The sequence below is a fragment of the Pezoporus flaviventris genome, unplaced genomic scaffold (genome assembly GCF_033815535.1).
Source record: "Pezoporus flaviventris isolate CSIRO_AGI_PZ_B2104156 unplaced genomic scaffold, CSIRO_AGI_Pfla_v1 ptg000007l, whole genome shotgun sequence".
NCBI lineage: Eukaryota > Metazoa > Chordata > Aves > Psittaciformes > Psittacidae > Pezoporus > Pezoporus flaviventris.
Window position 1 is genome coordinate 70,801,662 of NW_026892555.1, and position 12,319 is coordinate 70,813,980.

At 37.8% G+C, this 12,319-nt stretch overlaps 1 protein-coding gene across 7 annotated transcripts in view; it reads left to right on the forward strand.

The window, feature by feature from the left end:
- Positions 1-11,988, forward strand: part of GRB10 (growth factor receptor bound protein 10) — a 147,272-nt gene extending 135,284 nt beyond the window's left edge. For 6 of the 7 annotated variants that reach the window (XM_061449153.1, XM_061449152.1, XM_061449157.1 and 3 more), the window contains 6 exons: positions 2,450-2,527; positions 3,190-3,306; positions 4,198-4,264; positions 5,257-5,344; positions 7,962-8,055; positions 8,848-11,988. In XM_061449153.1, coding sequence (XP_061305137.1) covers positions 2,450-2,527; positions 3,190-3,306; positions 4,198-4,264; positions 5,257-5,344; positions 7,962-8,055; positions 8,848-8,994 — 591 coding nt within the window. In that variant the 3' untranslated portion in view covers positions 8,995-11,988. The remainder of the gene's footprint in view (positions 1-2,449; positions 2,528-3,189; positions 3,307-4,197; positions 4,265-5,256; positions 5,345-7,961; positions 8,056-8,847) is intronic. The other variant, XR_009742643.1, reaches the window with a different exon arrangement.
- The last annotated feature ends 331 nt before the right edge of the window (positions 11,989-12,319 follow it).

Here is a 12,319-nt window from a genome sequence, read left to right on the forward strand (position 1 = left end):
AGCAAAATGCCTGGTAGATCTGTCCCTCCTAAGCTTAGCACAGAACTGAACTCAACTCCTTCCATACATGAATCAAATATAATTTTCATTTTGGAGCCAAATTTATGATATGTGAATCAAAAGAACAGCTTAACAAGGTATTTGCAAGTTTATATGAAGCTAAAGAAAATGTTTTGCTAAGTGGTAAGTGGTTATTTTAACTAGAACAGAGCTCTGTCTAGTGCTTTTGAAGTCTTTTCATTTTTATGAAGGTTCTATTTAAAAAGTAACAAAAATAAGCAACCCTGTCTCTAGGCGAAAGTTATTCATATCTGAGAGGAAACAATGAGATTACTTGATAATATGGTAGGAGGCTTCACAGATTTTTTGAAACAAAATCAGTGTGGAAGGAACTGAGAAGAGGCTTGACTTACGCACTCTTTGAAGCAGGGAACTTCCTGATCTTCATAGGGAAATGTGCAGAAGTTTTAGGTTTGTTTGTCTTTAAATCTTTCTCTGAAGATGCTGCCTTAAAAACTACTGTGTTCTCTGTACCTTACTACATCGTCGCTCACATTAAAGGGAATATATATAATAAATATGTACAGATATCATTACCCATGAAAGTCTCACCTTTCTTCTGCACAGTTACCCAACTCTCTAATAATTTGTGCCAAAGCATAACATACAAAATGTGACAGAAAATAGAGGCACGCGCAAAGTGGTACTGTGGCACCTGATGCTATATACATGTCCACCAAAGTAGGATGGAGAACTTTCAGCTTAGTCAGCTTTGGCTCTCTGGGTAGCAAACAGCTAATTTCAGATTTGGAAATGAGGGCATGGCTGCTGCCTGCAGCTGCTGAGGTCACTGCTTATTTCCCCCCTCCCTTTCAAAATAGTTTATCTCATTTGTTTATCTTCAAAACATAACAGATGTTTGCTACAGTTACCTGTTCCTCTCCCCATGCAAACTGTCCATCATGCAAAACCCAGTAAGCATAGGGAAGGCAAATCAGACTCCTAGACCTGTGGGTATGAAAACACAGTGCCTCTTCTCCATCTGCATGAAGTGGTTACCTTCCAAACTGGAGCATCTCTCTTTGAATGCTCTCCAAGTATTACCTTATTTATTAATCATAAGAGATTCTGTGTTGCAGTACAGAAATTGTTACACAGCAGGTGCACTAGCCATAGTATGGGCCAGGATGCAAGAAGCAATCTCAGTTACAAGATGCATATTTAATTTCTGTGGAGCTGATACCTCTGTTGGCTATCATAATCCACTCTGCAGTTACTTGACTTGACTTACGTTTAATACACACTAACAGTTACGGTAAGAGTTTTAGTCCCAGTGCTTCTTCACAGCTGTCCTTTATTTTCCTTACTTACACAAAATTTTGCACGTGGGGAATGTGCTCAAACAGAGGATCAGAAAATTGTAGTGAATTGTACCTTGAAGACACCTCTGAAGAATACACTGGTCAAGGCACTGATATTCCTGAATGGCAAGGAAAAACTTCCACAGTGTACAGCATTAACTGTTCTTACCAAATATGTAGGCATGCATCTTGCTGTGACTGTTCAGAAGAATCTCTCTCTCATACAGGGTACTGTATGGCAGTAATTTCTGTATATAGAACATTCACCCTGAGGCAGTTAACATTAGTTACAAAAAGTTTGAGGAACACTGAAAGATGATTAAAGGTGTATAGTCAGGGAGAATTAAGGCTGTGCCCCAAGGCTGTGGCTGTGACCCTCCTTTTTATATACCTACTGATTTAGCTTTCTATGGTCATATATTACCATGTTTACAAAATTATTTATACCATTTCAGTTAGAACATTCAGTAAGTAATGTTGCTATACTTCAGCACTGTGCCTCTAGGGAAGGCACTGAGTAGGTGTTTTCCTACCGTGCTAGTTACTAGTGTTGCTAAAATTTATCATGTTCAACGAGGAGCATGACTGGAATTCAGTCGCCTTATTTTTATAGAAAAGTACCAAAAGTGTTATTTCTTGATGAAATTTATTAAAAGAGCTAGTGAATTAGAAAGGTTCTTACTTTTTATCATTATGAAAACCGACTTTGAACATCTTAGGCAGACATTTCTTAAAGTTCACATTACTAGAGGCTAAAAAGAGGGGGAGTTAATACAAGTGTTCTGACCTCAAGTGGAAGCTTGTATTCTATGAGGAAAACATGGTGGTAACCAAGAGTGGCAGAAATTACCTGTGTGTTTCAGTCGGGGTTGTAAAAGCACTGTCTTAAATAAAACTCGTGCATATTTACTGCTCTGTTGCCACCTACCAATCACTGTCACTCAATGCAAATTGCTTTGGGACAGCTTCTGATCATGCAAATAATAAACTGGTGGCACCTTGTTCCAGTGTAAGGTATTATGAAATACTACAGTTTTTTACTTAGGGTATATATTTGAATACTAATGACCTTGCATGTCTATTGGCAGTATGGAATGCTACTGTATCAGAATTACAGAATTCCCCAGCAGAGAAAAGCCATGCTTCCACACTTTTCCACTCCAGTAGTAAGTAATGACCTTTATTGACCTCATTAATGTATGATGTTGGAAAAGATACATTTGCTTTTGCATTTTAAAAGTGGAAAATTTTATGCTAAGAAATGTAAATTCAGCATTGTGTAACAAATCAATGTAAAGTTCACGTTTCGCGTGAGTACAGTTTATGTGGTTGGCTCTCCATTATCTTAGGCTTACATGATCCACATGATTGAAAAATCTTGGATACGTCAGGCACTTTGAGATGTACATTACAGAGACATCTGGCTGTCTGCAGAAGCCAGCTTAGGTCTGGCAAAACTAACACGTGAATTTCCTAAAATATGTTTGGCCAAGAGCTGACTTGTTAGCTATCTAAAAGTGAGGATCCTGTATTTGGATCCCAACTGGCCCTGAAAATAACTGGAGTATGGTAATAGGGCAAGTGGGCAACTTGAGCAATATGGATTCTATTCTCAGCCTTTCAATCCTCTCCCTCCCCTACGGCCTAAAGAGAAAAAAAGTCTATTTTTGTGTTTGCAAATCAAGGGATTAAAAAATGAGATGTATTTTCTGTGCTGTTGAGGGATATCTTTGGACAGTCTTCTGAAACCAAAACACTTTGAAATGAAACTCTCAAGCTGGATTTTTTCTTTCCCTGTTTTTTGAAACAAGTGAAAATTCCTTTTCAGAGAAGTGTATCTGAAAACTCACTAGTAGCAATGGATTTTTCGGGGCAAATAGGAAGAGTTATTGAAAATCCTGCTGAAGCACAGAGTGCTGCCTTGGAAGAAGGACATGCTTGGAGGGTAGCTATCTTCTCTTCTTTTCTATTTTTATAATTAGTAAGTGTCTGTTGAGAGCCAAAACACAGAGTGTGCTATGATGTTAGTGCAGTGCTGGTCACAGTATAGCTTAGCTCCGACCTGAAGCAATCACACTGCAAGCATGCAGATCTGAAAGTCAATATCCATCTTTAGCAAAACTGTCACATTCACAACAACCTTCTACCACTGCTTCTCTGTCCCCCTAGTGTCCAGAGGAAAGTTGAGGGGGAAAGCAGACCCACCAGAACTTTACTGCCAGTTTGCAAAACCAGTCTCTGAGGAGGAATATGTCAAATTAAATGCTTCCCCACATGGAAGAGGCTGGGGCTCTGACTAATGGCTTGCTCCCAGTAAGTTTAATTGCAGAATATACAAGAGGCAGGACCTCTTGCAATGAAAACTGATGTAACTTGTTTATAGTGTCTTGTGGACAGACAGCTGCAGTACAAGTTTTCCCACATGCTCGTCTCTTAGGGAATAGGAGTCATTACTGAAGCATTAGCTGGTGCTTTATGTACGGGAGGGAAATACTGCTTGATTTACTGAGTGCCTGGTGTTTTGCCTGAGCAGAAACATACCAGAATTTTCTTTTTTCTGTCTTTTTTTTCCTTTTTTTCTTTTTTTTTTTCTTTCCTTTTTGTATTTTTAGATACTGAGCTTTCATCATTAACATCTGGCTTGTGTTTTAAGCCAGCTGAAATGAGCTGCTGCTTGTAGATTAGCCCCCTTCAAAGTTGCATTTCTTTTTTTCATCCTTGCATTAAACTTGCCCAGCCCCCAGTTTCCTGTAAATTAAATCTGTATTGCATGTGCACTAATTCTCTTCTGTTGAGGCTTTAGTGTGGATTTAACGGTAATTCATTTTCTCTGTAGAAACGTAGCACAAGAATGAACATCTTGGGTAGCCAAAGTCCACTCCATCCTTCCACATTGAGTACAGGTAAATTCTGCTGGTTCCTAAGCGTAGTATCAGAGGCTTCTGTGGGTAAATAAGAGTTACATTTCATATAGGGACATATGAACTGGGGACTGCACATACTTAGTACAGTCATGGAGTATTAATGCCTCAGTGTCATATAGTGTTTATGCTTCTGTGTCATTACCAGTAGAAGGAATTTGTTTGCCTTTGAAGGTGCGTTCAAACTTTTCTTCAATATTAATCTTTTGAAACTCATTTTATAAAAAATAGAGACTCCGTAAATGTTTCCATTTAAAACAATCCAGAAGTCAGTCCTTTGGTTTAGTCCAAGAAAGTCAATGAGTGATCTGTTAATCTTTTAAGAGTAAAAATAGGTCTTCAAAATAGTATTTATTCCATCATAACTCAATAATGTAAAATGGAGGCCTGTGGGTTCTGAGTTCTTTGAGATTGTAAGTTTCTTAAAATAACAAGAAATTGCATATTAATATCTTGGAGAGTTTAGAGGAAAGATATACTCTGTTTCTAGTCTGTGTTTCTATTCACAACAGAATTTGAAAATACCGTTTGAAAAACAACAAAACAAAACCCATAAAAATATTGGTGGGTAGCATAAGCTAAAGTGCTTTTTATTATTTGAGAGATAGACTTGGTTTTAACAGGTTAACTTATACGTTGTATTCTAAGAATTGTTTAGTCCAGTATTTTCAAAAAGCTATGAAAAGGCCATATTATAATAAGAGATTTCTCTCGCTAACCTAATCGTACATCTGCAAATCACAAGATACATGGAGATAATGCCTCTCTACTTGATACATTAAGTGGATGCAACAGCTGGTGCATTTTTCCCATATTGATTCATTTCTTATATAGAATGATGAAAGACATTTTGTATGATGTAACAAAACTATACCCACTTTTAAAATGTTTACATAATCAGTGTGTGGAATAAACTGTTGCACATTACTGGTTTTAACCATCCTCTCATTCCCTCTTTTCCCTCTTGCCTCCAGTTATTCATAGGACACAGCACTGGTTTCACGGCAGAATCTCCAGAGAAGAATCTCACAGGATCATTAAGCAGCAAGGGCTTGTAGATGGGTAGGTATTCCTGTTGCTTAGTATTTATGATCTGATGCTAGGCATTCTAGACAGGAACACGTCTTCTGCTGTAGGGGTTTTAACAGGTATGTAAGTACTTCTGAGTAACCCAGTTCTCGTGTAGTCCCGTTGTAACCTGCCTGGATTTCAAAAAGTCAGAGTATGGGTTTGCAGAAGTAAGTTCTAAATTTACTTTGAAAAAGGAAATATTAAGGATACACTTAAACTTTTTTTTTATTTTTTTCCAACAGAAGCAATCAAGTTTTGGATAAAGTTAGAATTGGAAAGTAATTCATTCCTGTAATCTGCATTGAGGACCTATTTTTCAGGCAAAGCTGTACCTAGCTATTTGCCCACAAATTTATGATCAGCCATTTGTGCTCTTTTGCATTATCCAGAGCAGTTTATGATGATTTCTCACTATTTGTTTCTGTTCTAGAGCAAGGAAATGAAGGTACGTGTTCCAGCACTGTCTAAAATGTCTGCAATTGAGATTTCAGTATCTTCTGAGCATCCGTTTTCCTCACTTACACATAGTTATAGTTATTGAAGGGAAGCTGCTTAAACTGCATTCAGCAGTTCTTAATTTGTGGGATGGGAAGAGCATGAGAGCATGGTTGCCTTTAGTTCACTAATGTCACTGCTGTCAGGGTTAAGGTAGAAATTTCAGTGTTGGCTTCTCAGGAGACAGTGAAGTTCAATCCTTTCTGACATTTTTTGATTCAGGAGCATCACTAATCTTTGTGAAGAGTGACATACATTAGAGAAATAGAAGTTGCTATTGCATGTACATATTCATCAAGCAGTGGGTTTTAATTGTTTTGGGGTTTTTGCTGGGCTAAGGATATTGGGTTTTAGCTTAGCAGGTCAAACAGAGAAGAAAGGCTAAGAAAACAAAGGAGCACTGCTGACTTGTTGGGTTTCTCGTTCTCTCTCATACTGCAGATCTTTACAATTTGGGGCTCATTTTGACTTGTTGCCTTAGGAATCTAGCTGCCTGTCTTTCTTGGGGTTTTCATAAATAGGTTAATGTCTCTGAGGTGGTGTAAGACAACTAATTGACTGTAGAATGTGAAGACTGGTTAGTTTGGCTGTAGTGAGGTCAGTGGCAAAAGGAACCATGTTATCTGTGTGCTCTGAGATCTAAGGATCGTGGTTTACAGGACAGAAGACTCTTACTTGTGTTTTCCTGCTCCATGTGTTCTTGAACAAAGGAGGTAGAAAGTCAACAGTCTTCTCATGGCTCATGTAAGATGTTCTGCAATGTATGCAGGCAGCTGATAGTGCTATCATTTGACTGTCTCTGGATACTATTGTTGTGGATGTATCTATCTTAGTAGTTCTTGTTTATGTGGACAGCCTTTTGCTTGCCAGAGGTTGAGTAAACACTTGAAGGATCAGTTGTGCTGAGCTTTTTTTGTGTCATCAGCTTATGCTACCATGCATTATGAAACGGCTAGATGAAAGATAATTTTCATACTTGCATGAATGCTGTAACCACAGGGCAGGTAAGATCTATCTCACTGAGATGGATCCTAATTTGTAAAGTCTTTGGTCCCTTTTCCACACATCTGGTCTTGCTAGGATTAAAAAGGAATGTTCAAATACCATGAGTGGTTTCCGGTGGTAGCAAGACATGCCTGTCTCTGAGTGTTGGAGTGACCCTAGTTATGATGGTGCATTTTTGTGGTATTGACATTTCTCAATCAGTTCTGAGGAGCTGGAGGAAGTTCTTTTGGGTTCATAAGACTACAAGCAGTTCTTGCAACTCAGCCTTGGAAGAGTGTGTTCCTGGCTTAGTGGTTAGCAATTAAGAGGGCTTGAGGCCTGCCCCAGTACTGTGCTTGGCAGTGTCACAAATCCTCTAGTGATTAGCACTGTAAGCCTTATGCCAAAGGTATATTCTTGTTTCCTCGGGCATGGAGAGGTTCTCCTTCCTTAGTTCATAAATGGCAAGGGGAGGAAACATTTTTTACTAGATTTTTTTTCTCTTCCAAATAGGTATTTGAGTTAGGACTTCAATTTTGTGGGTCAACTTAAAGTGACAGTTACATAGTGTATGATGTTGCTAGCTATATTTCGAAAGTGTATTATTTTCCAGTGATGCTGAGGGAAAAATCCTGTGAGTGTTTTAGAGGAAAAATCTGTGTGTGTTTTCCACATCTTGATAATGCGGGTGCTAAACTGTTGTTTTAAGAAAGTATTGAGCTGTTCCTGTGCAATTGCAGTCATTTAACTTAACATAATTTTGCTAAGACTGGATTTCTGTAAACTGATGCAAAATGCCATTTGTGCAGAAATCCATATTTGCTTTGGAGTTAAATGAAAACACTTTTCTTTAATGAGAGTACATATCAGTAATGGAAAGCTCAGTTAGAGAGACCCTTTTGAAAAGCCTCATATATTCATAGGGGAAGAACTACTGACATGTGTCTTTCCCTTCTTTTCTTCATCTGTTACTTTGCATAGCCCTAGTATAAAAACTGAAGGCAAATTGCCCATTATGGAAACACCAAAGAAGAGTTAGGCAATAGCATGAAATGACATAGTAGTTTTGATTATTTATGAAGAAATGGATTGTGGTATTCAGCATGTCCTTAAAAATGTTCTCTCCTAGACTATTTCTTCTCCGGGACAGCCAAAGCAATCCAAAGGCATTTGTACTTACACTGTGCCATCATCAAAAAATAAAGCATTTTCAGATCTTGCCGGTAAGTAGATTGTTTTTGATGCTGATCACAAAAAAAGAAATTTTAAATCTTGAAGCTTTGCCAGCATCTGAAGAGAACCTCTTATTAATTACTGATGTAATTAACCGTGATGTTTCCATTAGCAAGTATATTAGCAAGTATTCTTTAGAATTGTCAAATGTCTGATTAAAATTCTTTGTTAACATTGCCTGGAAAACTAGTGTAAGTCACTGAGGTATAGAAGTAATGCACAGAATTTGTTCTCTGTGACTGACAGCAACATCAGCGGCAGTTGTCTCCCTGTCACTTAGGCAAATGTTGAATAACTCAGGGAAACTTTAAAAAGTTTTATTCTGGAGGTTATCCAATAACGTTGAGCTTAAAATAGCATTACACTGAGATGTCAAGAACCTATGTGATTTTCATCTTGATCAAGAGCAGCATAATTAGTTTAAGATCATGTAACCTCTTTATTGGTCCAAACCCTCTTCCCTTGCTTTGCCTGCCAATTTTACAAACTGCTAACAAATACTTTGGGAGTATTTTTGTTTATGTAGTGAAGAACAGCGCTGTCTTTATGACTTTCAATTACTCTGCCCACAAGCTTTCACTTTCATAAACAAAACATTTCAAGTTGAGTTAACATGTGTTCTTTTCTAGTGCTGCGTCTGGTTTCTCAAAGATCTCTGGGTGATAGGTTGCTGGGCAGTGCCTGTCATTTATTTTATGTCACATGCTTGTACTCCTATGTTTTGCCATACTTGCATCTCTTCAGGTGCAGTCTAACTTGAAAAGGATGTTTTATTTCCCCAGTGTGAAGATGATGGACAGATATTTTTCAGCCTGGATGATGGGAACACCAAATTCAGTGATCTAATCCAGCTTGTTGAATTCTATCAACTAAACAAAGGAGTCTTGCCCTGCAAACTCAAACACCACTGCATTCGAGTGGCCTTATGACCTCAAATCTGACTTTTACTGAAGACTGGATTTGCTAGAAGAGTAATTGTAAGAGAACGTTGACACTGGGGAATTGGCAGATTTGTAAGTTGGTTAAAATAAATAAAAATATTATGCACCTTGGGACTCTGAAAGGGATGGATTCGACAGGTGCCAACAGACCAAGATTGCTGGTTTGTCTAACACCTAAGAGTGATTGCTGCTGAGTGTCCCAGCGTCCCAAAAATGGGGGGAGGGTATGTAAAACAATTAGTAAATTTGAAACCGAACTGGAAACTATTCTGGCTGGGCCACTTAACAGGAACAAGTGTGAAGAGAAATCTTTGAAAGAACTCTTGCCCTGGAATAATCTTGACAATTAAGACTAGTGTGTTTACTTTTTGTATTGATCACTTTTTTTGCACTCCTACTTTGTTTCGGATATTGTATGCAGCCTATATTAGGAGCTGATGTGGCTTTTAAAATTCATGCAGGAGTTGGGTATTAATCTGCACCCTAAAATGTATGGAATGCTTCAGCCTAAAAGAATCTAGAAGAAAATCAAGAAGTGTGTGTGTGTGCGCGCGCGCGTGTGTCTCAAAACTTCTCTGGAGACCTGAGGTTCGATGATCTGCAGATGTCTTTGAAGAAGCAATGAGGATACAATTCTAAAAGAACATACCACCATATACGTACTCTTAAAACTGTTGACTTGTAGCATTATGGCTGTAGTATGTTGATGGCATATTAGTGGCATCCAGTCATGCAAAGACTGTATTAGATTCTATGCACAAATTTTTATTATTGGAGTGGTGGTTTGTTTTTTACAGCCTTTTGACTGTTTTCCTGAGGAACCTTACTGTTACTAAATAGAATAGGACTGAATGACTACACTTGTATTTGAAACCACCATTTTTTTGTGAGAAGATTCTTCTGCGGGTAGTCTTAGTATGACAAAATAAAAAGACAAAAAAAAAAAAACAATGAAAAAAATCAAACCAGTGTTTTTAGCTTTATGGCTCCTTGAATTTTCAGACTGTTTCAAAGAGCTCTTTCCATATAGTAAAGCTACAGTGACACAAAACTCTCCTGGGAAATAGGGCATAAAAAGAACTGTACCCCTTCTGCTTTCTGTAGGGCCATGAAAGTTTACATGCTGAGAAAGAACATGCTGGGAATGGAAACACATTTGATTGTAAACTAGCTGCTGGCAGTATCATCCATTGAGGTAACTGGTGATCTCTGTGTCATACACACTAAGGCACGCCAGTACAAGCGTGTATCCTGCTCTGGTGCTGGTTTGTCATCAGAACTACTTTATTGTTAATGTTTAAATCAGTTACTTAATGTTTACACAATAACACTTTCTGATGATAAATCGGTATTAAAGTTAGACGCCTTGATCCTCCATTTGAATACCATTCTTTCAGCAATGTGGCTGGTGCAGGAACCGTTACTGAATTAACTTCCCAGTGCTTCCTGCAGTTAGCCATGGCGAGAAGTACTCCACCCTGGGAACCTGCAGAGTGCAGTGCAGAACGGAGCATTCTTGAGATGGGAAATGATTTACGCAGGCTAGTTCATCCTTACTAATATTTGCCACTGGGTTTTAAATCCTAGCCATCTGAAAGGGTAAAGAAGTAAAACCAATTCTACACCTTTAGGTCTTCATGTAGTGTTGAGAATAGCTTAAGACAAACCATAACCTGCCTGAGTCGTCCGTATCAGCTTATAACTATGTCAATGGTATAGAAACACTGTATTTTAGTTTACAGAACACATTTAGTATTTTTTTCCATCTTATGTCTACATACTAAAAATGAAGAAACTTGATTTTGTTTTTAGTAGAAACCTTTTTTTGGTTTTGTTTTTGTTTTGTTTTTAATTGTACATAGTGAAATGAGTGTTCCTGCTTTCTAGACAATGTATTTTAAAACCTTGAAATTAAGCTAACTTAAGTCTGACTTCACTTTGCATGCTTCTATTTGGCCCCTATTAGGAAAAAAAAAGATCCTTGTATTGACTACATTACCAGTTTAATAAGACCATTTATGCTGTAGTTTTAAGTTTTTCTGTTTACATAGCTTAGTGACAACCATGCATTTTTCCCAGTATGCGGATAGTATTTGCAGTGTTTCATATTTATAAAAAAAAAAACCTTGCATCTTATTTAAATTGAGAATAAAAGTTTGACTATGAATCATGATTTTTGTATGTAGATGGTTGACTTAGTATTTTGTACTTTTCCCAGCTAAAGTGAGCTGTTTTGAGAAAGTGACCACCTTCAAAGTGGCAACAATCTTACTTAAGCAGATCACTGCTTTGTCTTCTTTCTGCTGGAAAACAGTCAATGCCACCTTAGTTTTCCAACAGATTCAGCTGGCTGCCAGCTCAGAATACCAAGGACTGAAGGACATTTGACTCTTATTTTTGTATTTAAATGACATGAATGTAAAGGGGATGCTCAGGGTTGTTTTGGAGCCTGTTGAATTTTTATCTTTTTGCCTGTGATTTTATTTTCTAAATAAATACTTCATGTAGCAATCTTGAATATGTTGAGAAGGAAAATGCCAAACCATTTTGGTAATGGGGTTCCTAGTTAAGTTATGTTACGATAGGTGTTGAAGTACAAAAAACTTTTTATTTGTTAATTAATCTTGAAGAAACACGTGCCTCAGTTTAGATGTTTTGTCTTATCTTTTCTGCACTAAATACCTGACAGTTTGACCAATCAATGCACCTTTCCAGTGGCAAGACTTGCTTATCGTAAATTATATTGTCACAATGCAAGATTTAGTGACTGTAAAATGGAATAAAGTTTAAAGTTTCAGGGAATGCAAAAGGTATTAACTTAAGAGACAAAACCTTTATTCAATATGCTTTGCTTCATACTGTAAATAGCTTTTTGGCTTGTGAACCTAATTGTAATCTTTCAGGTATTTTTGTACAAATAAGGGACTGATATTCTGTTTCTTGTAATTAGAAATAAACGTTAATACAATGCTATTCATTTTATATTGGAATGAATGTCATCTTTTGGTTGTACCTGTACATGATGTATGTCATAGTTTAAGCCCAGCTGGCAGCCCAGAACCACACAGCAGCTCACTCACTCCCCCCTTCTTCCCCCCGCTCCCAGAGGGATGGGGAGGAGAACTGAAAGAATGTAACTCCCACGGGTTGAGATAAGAACAGTCCAGTAACTAAGGTATAACACAAATCACTGCTGCTATCACCAGTAATAATAATGATAAGGGAAGTAAAAAGGGAAGAGAATACAACCTCTCACCACCCGCTGACCGATACCCAGCCCAACCGAGCAGTGATCTAGCCCTTCTGGGTAACT